Below are 14,937 nucleotides of genomic sequence, written 5' to 3' on the forward strand. Positions count from 1 at the left end.
TTTGTTTTGTTTTTTCGAGACAGGGTTTCTCTGTAGCTTTGGAGCCTGTCCTGGAACTAGCTCTTGTAGACCAGGCTGGCCTCGAACTCACAGAGATCCGCCTGCCTCTGCCTCCCGAGTGCTGGGATTAAAGGCGTGCGCCACCACCGCCCGGCCCTGCATTCTCTTTTTTGTGCAAGTCCCACCTAACTTCTACCTGTCCAGCTATTGGCCAATCAGTTTCTTTGCTAGCCCAATCACAGTGACACATATTCACACAGTGAAAAGGAATATTACACACACACGCACAAAGAGCACATATTTGAGTTCAATAGAATTTATGGTAGTAATGTATGTTTTAGTAGTAAAAATTTCATGGGAACAGTTAATAGAGAAAGCTATTTGAAAACACAGATTTTCTGTTGCTTTACATCAACATTTACCACCTTGCTTTTTTTTTTCTTTGCTGACAGAGCCTTGAGTCTTGTCTGCGGCATTAGATCTGGATTTCTAAGATGAAATTCATGGAGTTTGTTATTACTAGAAATTCTTAATGTGGACCTCAGATCCTTGATCGAGTCTGTTGCCTAAATGATGAAGGCATGCCATTAAAAGCTGGCTGGAGATACTATATAGATATTATATTGATGTGATGGATGTGGGAGGACAGTGCTTTATTCTATATTGCCTCTCCCTTCAATATAGAGAGAGACTCTAGCATGATTAAATGGAGTTAAAACCACAGGTTTGGAGAATGAATTCATTTTTGTAAGTCTTAGCTTCTAGATAACGTTAAGAGCGGGGAAAAATGACTTGGTACTTTCCATTTGTTTTTTTTTAATTTTATTTATTTATTTATTTTTTAAATTTATTTATTTATTAAAGATTTCTGCCTCCTCCCCTTTCCCCCACCAAGTCTCCCTCCCCTGATCAAGTCCCCCTCCCTCATCAGCCCAACGAACAATCAGGATTCCCTGCCCTGTGGGAAGTCCAAGGACCACCCACCTCCATCTAGGTCTAGTAAGGTGAGCATCCAAACTGCCTAGGCTCCCCCAAAGCCAGTACGTGCAGTAGGATCAAAAACCCATTGCCATTGTTCTTGAGTTCTCAGTCAATAGATCCATATCTATCACCATGCACAAAACTCAAGTCCAAATGGATTAAGGACCTCAATATCAGTCTGAACACACTGAACCTGATAGAAAAGAAAGTGGGAAGTACTCTACAACACATGGGCACAGGAGACCACTTCCTACGTATAACCCCAGCAGCACAGACATTAAGGGCCTCATTGAATAAATGGGACCTCCTGAGACTGAGAAGCTTCTGTAAAGCAAAGGACACTGTCACTAAGACAAAAAGGCAACCCACTGACTGGGAGAAGATCTTCACCACCCCCGCAACTGACAAAGGTCTGATCTCCAAAATATATAAAGAACTCAAGAAACTAGACCATAAAAGGTACTTTCCATTTGTACCTGCTGGATAGAGTTGCTTTGAAAAAATGTGCCATTGCTACCTTGACTAAACTGTAGACTGATTCAGCATTAGGTTTTGACTTAAGTAAAGTATACCTTTAGTCTGTGACGGACACATATACTGCCCCTGAAATTTTTATTTTTATTTTTTTTTTTTGGTTTTTCGAGACAGGGTTTCTCTGTGGCTTTGGAGCCTGTCCTGGAACTAGCTCTGTAGACCAGGCTGGTCTCGAACTCACAGAGATTCGCTTGCCTCTGCCTCCCGAGTGCTGGGATTAAAGGCGTGTGCCACGTGCCCCTGAAATTTTGTTTGTGGTTGAAGATAATTGCTGTATCGATTATCTTAGGACTCAGTGGGCCTAAATTGTGAAGAGTGTTGTCTTGATTGCTTTCATACTATGGACCTGTCCTCATAAGCTGGAGGTCTTGGGAGAATATGGACATGACTGCATTGCACACAGTGGCGTAATGCCATGTGACAGTTGAAAGACTTGTGTGCACCATGATAGAAATACTCCCTCTGTTTACATGGATAATGCCAGGTTTGCAGCTGTACACGGTTTCAGTTTATGCGAAAAGCTCTTCTCATTATAAAACAATTTCCTGGGGCTGGAGAGATGGCTCCGTGGTTAAGAGCATTGCCTGCTCTTCCAAAGGTCCTGAGTTCAATTCCCGGCAACCACATGGTGGCTCACAACCATCTGTAATGAGGTCTGGTGCCCCCTTCTGGCCTGCAGACATACACACAGGCAGAATATTGTACACATAATAAATAAATATTTTTTTAAAAAATAAAACAATTTCCCCTTTCCAGGTTTTCATGTTTCTGAAATAAGTGCGTGTGACAGTCTCGCACCCTGTCGTGATTTCCAGTATTAAGCATCATCCGCTGGCTCCTTGCCTTGCTGGATGAGCGAGCGCTCATTCATGTACTCATTCCTGTTAGCACTCATGCTCAGTCTACCTGTATTCCACCTCCTATACGGCTAATCACCATGCTTGGTAGATCATTATCATTATCAGCATCATCATTCAGATTATATTCCTAGCTAAGCCAGAGACTACAATGATGATGGCTTTACTTGTTTGTCTTGAGCTGGTAATTGAGCCTAATTTTTGGATTACTAGGTCTTCTGTGTACTTGTCAGTAGTTCAGCACCATTCTCTTGGACTAGTCAGACATAATTATTCTTTTCTTTCTTCAGCAGTGACGGCGTGTATGTGTCCTACTCTAGTTTGAATTTCAGCTAATGGCTTAACATTTACATCATCATCATAAGATCCCCTGAGGCTCATTTTGTTCCTCTTTGAAGTTCCCGAGTTTTAGTTTAACGTCCAATTAGCAGGATGTAGCAAATCTGTGCTCTTTAGGGGTGGTTGTACCACTCTCAGTATTGCCGTCTTTATGCATGTTGACTGCATATATGAGTAACAAGGATGTGTTTCATGGAAGGATGTTAACATGGCTTTCATTCTTCTTTTACATTTATTTCCTGTTTGATGCGTGTGTGTGTGTGTGTGTGTGTGTGTATGCACACGTGCATGCTTGTGTGCAAGGGAAGGAGGGCATGCTCATGCCATGGCAAACACATAAATTAGATGACAACTCATGGGGCCAGTTCTTGTTTTGCACTAGGAAGAACTAGGGGATCGAACTTAGGTCCTCAAGCTTGGCAGTGAGCACCCTCACCTACTGAGCCGTCCTTCTGAATCTACTCTGATACAGTTTCCCTTTGCATTTTTAAAAGTCTGTTGCTGCGTGGATCTTAGTGTCCTGTACGATTTAACTCGCATCCCAGAGGAGAATTATGAAGGAGTACAGGGATGAAAAAAAAAAATGTGGGCTGTTTTGGTTTGGTTTTAAGTAATTTGATGGTTCTTTCTTTCTTTTTTTTTCCCTTTGGTTCTTTCTTAAAAACATTTCTTTTTTTATATAAAAAGGAAGCATGCATTTTTATGTTTTCATATTTTATCAGATGTTCTAAGGGAAATAAACTAGAAAGTTAATCTTGGGCAGGGAAAGTAGACATTTCCCTTGGGCAGGGAAATAGAAGCCCAGTGGTGCTGACAAGGTGTTAGACATGTGAACAAAACAAACAAACAAACAGTATTTTCAGAAAAGTGAGGGGACAGAAGAACAAGAGGAGATTTATGGGTAAGTTGTTGGCAGAAGAAAGCGGAAGTCAGTCTAGACTTGAGAAGCAGCGGGCCTTTAGCAGAGGGTCAGTTGCACAGTGCTTGAAGCACCGACTGATAGAACAACAGGAGGAGGAAGATACGGAAAGGAGCAGGCAAACCACTGTGTGCTGGTGAAGCTCACGGGCAGTGGCTTCTTGCAAAGTGACAGCCTTGGCTGCTCCATTGAGGCTGCACTGAGGGAGGCTCCTTCTTACTCTCCAACCCCCCCCCCCCCATGCTCCCTTTGGTTAGATCTAATTGCAGGGCAGTTGCTCAGGGATTCTGAGAGAGCAGGTTTGCAGGATGAAGTCTCATGTAATGCAGAGTATTGGCACAGCATCATGTTCAAGAAACAGAACTAGAGAATTCTCTGCCCCAGAGGCCTCACGTCGGTCCCCTTCCAGAACCTGCACTGGCGTGCCTCCTGGTTTGTAGTCTCTAGGGCAGGCTGTACTGTTAGGGTGTACGTAGGGCTTGGTGGTTAGCCAAAGGGTGATAGCAAATTATGGGCCGTAAAAGTTCTGCACTAAATACTTGTTAAAAACAGAAAGACATTTTATTTGCTTTACTACAGCAGGGGATAGATACTTTACTATGAACCTCGGTTCAACTATGAACGTAGGAGAGATAGCTGGGGTTAATAGTCAACCAGTAAGGTGGGATAGAGGAAAAAAATTGCAGAGAGTAGATCAAGAGGAGGCTCTTACTAAAGGCAGGTAGTGACCTTAGACATCAAGTGTAGGAAATTAGGGTACCCAGGTAGGAGATTCTTGTCCACTTGATATGGCGGGATCCTTTGAAATACCTAGACTCCGCAGGCTGAGGATAGGATCTAGTTGTGAAAGGCTCTCCGGGGAGTTTGACTAGAGTTTGGTTGAGGAGGGAGACTTTGGTGCTATGAAACCTGGCACTGTAGATAGAGGTATCCATAGGCATATTCATAGATTGCTCTTTTATGGAGTGGGTCAGGTCCAGCGGCAGGAGAAGTCTTGCTCACACCTTTGAGGATCTAAGCATTCTAAGTATGAACCCTGCCTTTCTGTTTCTACTCTTTGCTTTGGAGACCTTAATCCATTGGTACTGGCAGGGATGTAGGACAGAGCTTGTCTGTGAAAGAGAAGCTTGGGAGAAATCACAGAAGCAACAAGATGAGGTGCTTCTGAGGTCGTCTAGACAGTGGGAGGAAGAGAAGAGGGGTTCTCCAACTGTGGTAGCCCCAAGTGAACGAAAGGGGAGTCAGTGTGTTAGTTGCTTTCCTCATTGCTAGAACAGAAACTCTGACAGGAGCAATTTGACTCCCAGCTCAAGGCTGCCGCTGTGGCAGTGAAGTCAGTGGCAGGAACTGGAGACTGCTGGTCACACTGAATCCACAGTCAGGGCAGAGAGGTGAATCTCGGTACTCAGCTTCCCCATATCAGACTCCAGTCCATGAGACTGTGCTGCCCACAATCATCCCACCCCGGTCAACCCAGCCTAGAGACTCCCTCATAGACATAGCTAGAGGTTTGTCTCCTAGGTGGCTCTGGATTCTGGCACATCTAATGATACTGACCAGAACAATCTCCTGTTTTCCTCACCTCATGCCAACAAGCCTCTAAAGAGAATCATCATCTTTGATTTATTTTTTGAGACAGGCTCTCCCAATGAAGCCCAGGCTAATTTGAGCTTGTGGTCCTTCTGCTCTGCTCTCTGGAATGCTCGGATAACAGGGATGCCTCACTTTTTTTTATTTTTTTTTTAAAGGCCCAAGCTATTTTCACTTGCTGTGTAGCCTAGGCTGACCTTGAACTTTCGCTCTTCCTGCCTCAGCCTTCAGTATGCTAGGATTAAGGGCATGTACTACTATACTTTAAAAAAAAAAACTTTGTTTTAAATATATATCATTTACTGCTTTACACAGTGCATATGTGTGCACATTAGTAATCATAAAGTTATGTTTGCAAAAGGAGAAAACACTGAATTGCCTGTTAGATTGATCTCTAGCCTTTAAAATACTTAGGTACGAGGTGTATGGGACTCGATCTTTCTTTTGCCTTAGGCCCTGCACCTATTACGAAGGGGATTGCAAAGTTATTGGCTGGCCCTCAGCACAGACTCCATAAGGAGCTTGAGGAATGTCCGTGTCTGGGGCGGGATAGGTGTGCTTGATGAGTGTGTGTAATTGAGAGAGCGGGGCTGCATGATGGCCAAGTGGTTAAAGAGGCAGGCAGAGGGACCCTTGGAGAGAGTTAGTGGGAGGAGCAGGAGGAATATGGGCCCAGCAGTTGGTTGGAGGACTCTCTGAGCCAAGGGCCCTGTCAGAGCCCCTTCTCAACTGGTAGAGAGAAAGGATGTCTGTAGAGGTGCTTGTGGCTAGTTCGTTTGTTCAGAATTTAGTTTCACATGACAAGATCCTCTTCCTAATATTATTTCATAATGTTAGTTACTGCTTAGAACCCTGGAGTTGTGTGGGTAAGTCAAGAAAATTCACAGGAAAAGGTTTTAAAAGAGCCAGTACATGTACTCTCTGAGCAACACACCAGGCTTCCCTTTGTTCTACACTGCTTTCCTCAGAAAGTTTTAATTCTCCTTGTTGAGTGTTTTTGTAGACTGGGTTTTCATAGGCTGTTCAGGGCTTCACAATGGGAATATTTTGTTGTAAAGTTTGGAAGACGTGTTGGGAGTCACGTCTCTCTTCTAGGTTAAGCCGTGCCTTCTTTCGAAGCAAACTGTATTGACTAGAGGTACTAAGGTTTAAGGTTGTATTTTTGTGGGAGCACTTGAGGATGCCCATAGTCCTTCATTTATACTCTTCGCTCTCTAGAATCAGCACCACAGTCATTATTCTGGTTTCCTGACATTGGCCAGTTTGACTCCTGGTCCTCATCTGCCTCTTTAGTTCTAGATGAGTGGGCCAACCTTTGTGATTGCAGTGGGGTCAATAATCCAAGTTGCCGTCTGTTTTCCCAGTTTGTGCAGGGATGGTGAAAGATACCCACGTGCCCTGAGAAGGAGGAAGGCGCATAGACACATCCCGTAAAACGCGCCACTCCTCTTACTGCTATTGCAAATCGGTCTCTGTCGTCAGCGGTCTGGCACGATTTGTCAGCATCAACTTTATCCCAAACTGCAGTTTCCTTTACAGTGCATTTTAGTGTGGGAGTTCTGTTCATCAGCAGCTGCTTAAATTAACTAATAAATGTATCAATATTCAGCAAACACAAAATAACCCAGAGAAATGAAAGTTTGAATCCAAAGTTGTTAAGTGGAAGAGGCAGCCAAAATGATCATATAAACATAGATAGAATTTTATGGAGCTCCATGTTTTCATTTCCATTGCTGTGCTCGGCTCCACTCCTGTAGTAGACATTATCCTGGAGATGAAGTTAAATCATACACCTGATTTTCCAGCCACTCCCTTTAGAATGGCCCAGCACTGACTCTGCTGTCGGCTATGATGTCCCCAGTGTGGTAGTTGAGGTCTGTGGTGGCTTTGATTTTACTCTTTCTGAGTGTTATGGGAACAAAGTGACATTTTAAAAATCATCTTCCTTAGGAAAGATACTGAGAAATGCTTTTTTATGTTTGTTTGTTTTTGTTTTCTTTGAGACAGGGTTTCTCTATGTAGCCCCGCTGTCCTGGAACTCTGTCTGTAGACCAGCCTGGCCTCATACTCAAAAGACTCACCTGCCTCTGCCCCCTGAGTGCTGGGATTAAAGGTGTGCACCACTACTGCCTGGTGCTGGGAAATGCTTTTTTATATGTGAAGTATTTCTGGTAAGTTAGGCCCTTTAACTTTTCTGTCTGTTAAAGTGACATATCCCACTAATAGGGGCCTTTTCCTATCCCTGCAGACTCAACAGAATTAAGAGGAGAGAATGGGAACTCCACGCTTTCATATTTAGTTTTTTTTGGGGGGGTGGGTTACTGGGCACTGAACCTATATTCTTGTGCCTTCTGGGTACCATGTTCTGCCATTGAGATAAATTCTCAATACTTGGTTTTGGAGACAGGGTCATGCTGCGTTGTTCTGTCTGTAGTCTGGGCTAGCCTGGAACTCATTCTTTTTCCCCCAGTCTCCTGAATTCTAGCATTATTGGCATGTGCCACCATGTCCAGCTCTGTGTATTGATTCTTAGTAAACAAGCATAGTTTTGCTTAGATTCTGCAGGGCATGGTTTTGTTTGATTTTGTTACCATAGACTGCATATGTGGAGCGTTCATCATCTTCTGTCCTATCTGATGCTGGCATTCTGTAGTAGCTCGTGTAGAGGCACAGCACGTGAGTCACGAATAACAGGCTGATTTCAGTCCCAACAAGGCTGGCCCTTCCTAGTGGCCACAGAAGTCTTGGTGCAGCTCTCTTTCCTTCCTGCTGCGTTTCGCCGACGTAGACAGGCAGAGGTAGAGCTCAGGCTCTCTGTGCCCTGTGAATGCTGCTTTGTGGGTTCTGTGTCCCTGCTCTGCTGCACGCAGCAAGGCTCCAGAGATGTCTTTGTCTAGGTGACGAGGGAGTGAAGGAAAAAAAAATCATAGATGGATGCACGATTTGCTGCGATTGGGTAGTCTTGGCTCTCTGCTGAAGAAACCACAGCAGCCCAAAAAGCTCATTGTGTTTCTTATGTAGAGTTGAACAGAGAGGCAGGGCTATTGCGTACAGATGAACAAGGAGGGGAGATTATTACATACAGAAAACCAAGAAGGTGATGTCTATGGTATTAAGAAGATAGGGTTCGCCAGTATCCATAGGAACAGTCTCTGATGTAGTCTAGTGTCACCTATAAAGGTTTAAAGCCTGTTTTCCTTCTTTGTTTTGAGTCATGAATGAGAAAAATGTATGTTCCGTGGAACTCAGGAACACTGCGCAGTGTGTTGTTGGATTAAGTTGGCATCACACGCCGCAGAACTAGTGAAGAGGAAAGAATCGGTGAGCAACGTTGGTATACATGGTCACAAAATGCAAAGTTGGCTGTGTCTCAGTTCCCCTGTCACTTTGCAGCATGTAGGGGATCTTGATGAGAACAGACCCCCAGATTCTGGGCATTGCAGGGACGCTCTAGCCTCTCTATTCCCTGTTCTCAGACATGCCCCATCATGCTCATACCTCCCAGTCAGCCAGGTGTGAGATATCTGCAGCCGCTATCAGCACAGGTCCCTTCACTTTGGATATTATCTAGCTGGAAGTTGTGGTTGAATTTCACGTAGTCAATGAGGACTGTTGGCTTGGAGGTACGGGATGACCCACGGGACTCTCACCTTGCTCACCATGTGAGCCCAGTCGGTTGTGAGTAAGCAGTTCCAGGTTGCCACATTCATCCTCTCCAATATGTACTAAAGCACTGTTTGATTACCTGATTTCTCATGGACGTACTGTTGGCATCAAAGAGTTTGTATTCACTTGAGAGCATTTGAACTATCCTCAAGTGACTGATTTTTGTGAGCCCACCAGAGGCTGTTTCATACTGCCATAGTTATCTGGTACATTTTGATCCCGCTGTAGGTGGCAGACGATGGAGTTTTCTTCTTCTGGTGTGCGTGCATGCGTGCGTGTTAGTGTGTGTGTCTGTGTGTCTGTGTGTTTTGGTTTTGCTATTTCCGTACATTAATGTTTAACAACCTCAAGCCAGTGTTCACAGCATCTTTGTCAGGAGCATCCGGACATTTCATATTGTGATGAAGTCTTCATTTTTCTTCCTTAGTCATAGAAATTCGTTCTCCCTGAACGGATCTCTACCCCCACGGTCAGGAAACGACTGCTGACCACATCCATCACGCCGATCTGCATATTATCATATTTCAGAGGTTTTCCAATTAATCCCGTGGAAGCCAGAATCACTCCTAATTATAAGCCTGTTAGGCCTCTTTACTTTTTGATGTACTTGTTAACTCATGCCTACCCCTGCAGCAGTCTGTAACATAGGGCTATTATCAGTGCTTTTGTCTTTAAAAGCCTCCTGTCTACTGTTTTGACTAAGATTGATCAACTGCACTCTGTTGAAATCAATCATTTTGGATTAAAAAAAAAATCCATTCTGCCTATTTCTTAAGGCTACTCTCACGTGATTCCTCCCCATTTAGCTTGATTAATCAGTCTGCCAGCCCCGTCACTTTTCTCCATTTTGACTTCCCTTTCTTGCTTTTCTCTTTTTAAGGAACTGTCTGTCTTGATGTCTTTATTTCCTTGCTATCTTGTAGACGACACCTCTGGAATGAAGAGCCATTTGCAGAAGGCAATAGACTAATGCCTCTTTTTAAATCTACCCAGGCACTCTTCCCTGTGCCTTTTTTAAAGAATGAAAACGACAATCCTTACGTTTGGCAATTCTTTTCTTATTCATTTTTGGCACATCCTTTACCGTTGACTTCTAGGTGCTTTGGAGGAGCGCTGACGTATACACTTGTTATTTATAGCATCACATCCCTTTAGAGTCTGCTTGTACCCCGATGTCTCATGCTTCCTTTGGACATATTCATTCATATTTTATTTTCTCCTCCTAGGTACTGACTTTAACATAGACAGCTTACCTTTGCCTCGAAAAGCCCATCATGACTGGGCCCTTTTCCATGAAGAATCCCCCAAAAACAACTATAAGCTCTTCCACGAGCCCGTCATCACCTTATTCAACCACACAGCCACATTCAGCAGGCATTCCCACTTGCCGCTGACCACCCAGTACTTGGAGGATGTGGAAGTCCTGACGTCACGCAGATACCTAGTTCCTTTGCAGTCGAAAAACAACCTAAGACAAAGGCTTGCTCCACTGGTTTATGTACAGTCCGACTGTGATCCACCGTCAGACAGGGACAGCTATGTTCGGGAGCTGATGGCTTACATCGAAGTCGATTCCTACGGCGAGTGTTTACGGAACAAAGAGCTTCCTCAGCAGCTGAAAAACCCAGCCTCCATGGACGCTGACGGCTTCTACAGAATCATCGCCCAGTATAAGTTCATCTTGGCCTTCGAGAATGCAGTCTGTGATGATTACATCACGGAGAAGTTCTGGAGACCGCTGAAACTGGGGGTTGTGCCCGTGTATTTTGGATCCCCCACCATCGCAGACTGGCTGCCAAGTAACAGAAGTGCCATTCTTGTTTCGGAATTTTCTCACCCCAGAGAACTGGCAAATTTCATTAGGCAGCTGGACTATGATGACCGATCGTATGAGGCCTATGTAGAGTGGAAACTGAAGGGCGAGATCTCTAACCAGCGACTTCTGACAGCTCTCCGGGAACGGAAGTGGGGAGTGCAAGACATCACCCAGGACAACTACATTGATACGTTTGAGTGTATGGTGTGCCACAGGGTGTGGGAAAACAGCAGGCTACAGGAACAGGTGAGTTAGTGCAAGTGTGTGTGTGTGTGTGTGTGTGTGTGTGTGTACTGTCTCTGCCTCTCTGTGTGGTGTGGATCTTCTGTCTGTGGCTGCTACCTGCCACCATTCTCCATTCCTAGCAGAGTGGTTGCCATACAGGAAGTTAGAAGATCATTTTACTCTTTGGGGACACTGGCATGCTTACAATTCAGGACCTTCTGAAGCTCTTCAGTCCTCCTTGTTTCTTCTGAAGAAGACTTTTGCTACAGGTGCTGGGCATTGACACATGGGGCTACAGAAGGGAGAAGGTTCCCAGATCAGAAACTTAAGAGGTCTGCTTTCCATCTGCACAAGCAATCCTGTAATCTCGCCCTCGATTCTGTTGTTAAGAACCTTGTGAGTTGTGCCAGCCCCCTTCTCTCAACCCCACAGCCTGCCATTAGGAAACTCATCTAAAATTAGAAAGTGTTGAATGTCAGTTTGCTGCTCCAAAAGTTGCAGACTTCGGAGCATTTCGGATTTCAGATCCTCAGGTCTCACTTGAGGGATGCTCAGCTTGTCAGAGTCTCGGGTCTCAGGTGAGGGATGCTCAACCTATATGAAGACTTTGAATAACAATGAGGTTAATACTGTGGGGTGAAGACCACAAGGACCACTCAACAAAATAGGATTGCTAATTTGGTAGTACTTATTAATATGGTTGGCAATTGCCTGGAGAGAAACAGTTCTCACAGAGCAGTCCTGACTACTTTCTGCAGGGAGCTTTAAAAGGTGAAAATCATATCCTGGTTGTCAGTTGCAAGCAGAAGTAGAGCAAGCAAGCTGTTTAACAGAAGTAAGAAGCAGCAGTTAGTACAGTGGGGGGGGCATTCTTTACCTTGACCTTGGAATTACCAAGATTGGGAAATTTTTATGGTACTTTCTTACAGGAAGGGGTTTATGCAGGGGATCAAATTTGAGTCAGACCCCAGATGCCTGCAGCAGAGACAGGATCTCACTGAACATGGAAATTTCTAGCTCTTTGATCTTGTACTACCCAGACTCCAGAATTGTTAGAAACACCTAGTTTATAGTGTTCTATAGCAGAATACTTAGTGACTACCCTAAGATATAATGTAGGATAGTAAACAAGGGTTATGTGCAAGAAAAATGGAGGAACTAATTTGTGAAAATTAAATTGAATAAAAATGTATACAAAGTTGATAAAATGATTTTTCCATATTCTAGCAATAGACAGAAAAATAAGTTGTTAAAAAATACTATTACAGTACCATAAAATATGAACTAATTAGAGTTGTTTGGCCAGTTAGAAGTAACACACTCCAGAAGTGAAAAATACCATTGAGAGAAGCCAAGGAGGAGCTAACTCAATGGACAGATAAATCATGTCCAAGGATTTTCTCAATATTGTTGTCGGTTCTAAAATTGATAGAGATTTAACATAATATCAACAGAAAGTCTATCAAGTATTTTTATAGCAACTGACAAATGAACATAAAAACTTTATGGAAAAGTAGATGACCTAAACTAACATGAAATTTGCAGGTAAATGGATAGAGCTAGACATAAATATTCTTAGTGAGATAACCTAGACCAAGAAGACAAACATAGCATTTTTTTCTCACAATTGTGGATACTAGCACTGAATCTTTAGATATTTTTGGAATATCTATAGAGGCCAAAAAGCTGGTAAGAGGCTTGAGGGGTTGGGCTCAAGGGAAGGAATATAAAATGAAGGTAACGTGAAGGGAGATGGGAAATGATGGAGCAAGGAGGATTAAGTGGGTTTGTAGGGCAAATGAAGGATTATGGGGAGGGATAACTAACACTTCAGACCTTTGAAAAGGTCAGAGAAACCTAATACTATAGAAACATATATGTATAGGCATGCATATGTATTTTTAAATGGAGATACCATTTAATATGAGGACAATGCCCCACCTAGACCCTATAGGCTATCAAAAGCTAAATATAAGAATGAGTTACCTCTGCTTTTTGACTTGTTGGTCCCACGGACTCCCCCTCACAGAGACTGTGACAGCATATGCAAGATTTGTACAAACTCAAGACAGACACATCTCAGCATGGAGGGAGCGGTGGTCAGGAAGTCTCACTCCTAGCTGAAGATATATTGATGGTTGATTCTGGGAGAGGAAGAATCGGTTTTCTTTAAGGGTGTGACCCTTGGTAGGTAGGGCCTTACTCCAGTAGATGGCCCCACACCCTGGAGTAAGTATAAGGGCAGCACATATTGGACTGGATGGATTATTTAAAAAATAAAAGAAGTCATGAAGTATGAAGGACGGTAGAAAGGTGCGGATGGATCTAGAAGACATCGGGAGAGGACTAGAGAGTAAATATAATCAAAATACATTGAATTAAAATCTTAAAGAATTAAGTGAAATGAAAGACTTTCTATACATTTTGACAAAGATTTAAAAATACACAGTGGAACCTGCAGAAGAATGACATTAAACCCCTCTCTCTTACCGTGCACAAAAATCAGCTCAAAGTGGATCAAGGACCTTAATTAAAAAAAAAATAAAACTCCTAGAGGAAAAGATTGCTAGGTATAGGAATAGGCAAGAACTTTCTAAATATACCCCCTTGGACACAGCAAATACCCTCAAGAAATGACAAATGGGAGTTCATGAAATTAAAAAGCTTTTGCATAGTCTAAGAAACTATCAGCAGAAACAACACAGCCTACAGAAAGGGAGGAAGTTGTCAGCTATGCTTCAGGCAGGGATGTTGATATATCTGGACTATATAAAGAACGGCAAATATTAAATCGAAAACCAAAACAATAAATGGGCCAATGATCTAAATAGACAAGCCCTAAAAGATGAAACACAAATGGCCGTTGAAACGTATGAAAACATGCTCAACCCCATTAGTCATCAGAGAGAGATAAATGAAAGCCCTGAAATCCCGTCTCCATTAGGGATGGCAGTCATTCTGAAGACACCAAATGATGATGAGGTTATGGTCATGACGGAACCCTGGTAGTCATGGAAATCAGTCTACTCGCGATGGAAATCAGTGTGGAGGCGCCTAAGGACGCTAAGAATGTATCTATCACACAACAGAGTTATACCACTTCCGGGTATTTGCATAAGATGCTGCAGATTAATGTATCTTAGAAACTTGCGCACCGATGCTTATTGCAGAACCGTTCACAGGAACTGTTATGGAACCAACCAAGTTGTCCAGCAGCGGAGGAATGGAAAAATGTGATTCATAGACATGGAGTTTTCCTCAGCTCTGAAGACATTAAATTGTTAGCAAGGAAATGGATGAACTCGAGTAAATCATGCTAAATGAATTTATCCAGTCGCAGAAAAATGTCTCTCATATGTGGTTCCTTGATTAATTAGATTCATAAATCCACATGTAAACAAATAATTAAAAAAAAGTCTAAGGAAACAAAGGGAACTAATGGAAGTGGGAGAGCCTAGGGGGGAGGAGAGTGATATGGGGGAAATTATATTCCATGTATCATATATATTTATATAAAGATGCCTAAATATAACAGAGAAACGGGTACAATAAATATATATGATAATAAAGTTTTAAGAAATATATAATGTAGGGTTGAGGTCTCAGAGGCCTTTTCTTGTCCAGTTGGCATGTCCATCAGTGTCATCTTTGGTCAGCTCACCTTTGGGTGATCATCTTGGTGAGACTTTCTGAGGTAGCTTCTGATATTAGTAGGGAGCACAATCTCAAAGCAAACTCCTGATCATCTGACTCTGGCATCTTTCCATCCCCTCTTCTGTAATGTTCCCTGAGCCTTAGGTGAGGGAGTATTTTGTGTGTGTGTGTGTGTGTGTGTGTGTGTGTGTGTGTGTGTGTGTGTATCCATTGGCACTGGGCTCCCCAATCTTGTATCAGCTCTACACAAATAACTATAGGCAACCAAGGAATGCTGGGAGCAGGAGAATTCCCCAGGGAAGAACACACCAATTGATTGTCCAGTGCCAAATAATCAGCCCCGAAAACATGCAGAC

General features: G+C 43.2%; 1 protein-coding gene across 2 annotated transcripts in view; it reads left to right on the forward strand.

Moving 5' to 3' along the window:
- Fut10 (fucosyltransferase 10) overlaps positions 1-14,937 on the forward strand; it is a 64,463-nt gene that overhangs the window by 35,883 nt on the left and 13,643 nt on the right. For both annotated transcript variants that reach the window (XM_050146839.1, XM_050146840.1), the window contains one exon: positions 10,113-10,948. In XM_050146839.1, coding sequence (XP_050002796.1) covers positions 10,113-10,948 — 836 coding nt within the window. The remainder of the gene's footprint in view (positions 1-10,112; positions 10,949-14,937) is intronic.

Source organism: Alexandromys fortis, unplaced genomic scaffold (assembly GCF_014885135.2).
Source record: "Alexandromys fortis isolate MF-2015 unplaced genomic scaffold, M_Fortis_MF-2015_v1.1 scaffold_55, whole genome shotgun sequence".
In the NCBI taxonomy this organism is placed as follows: domain Eukaryota; kingdom Metazoa; phylum Chordata; class Mammalia; order Rodentia; family Cricetidae; genus Alexandromys; species Alexandromys fortis.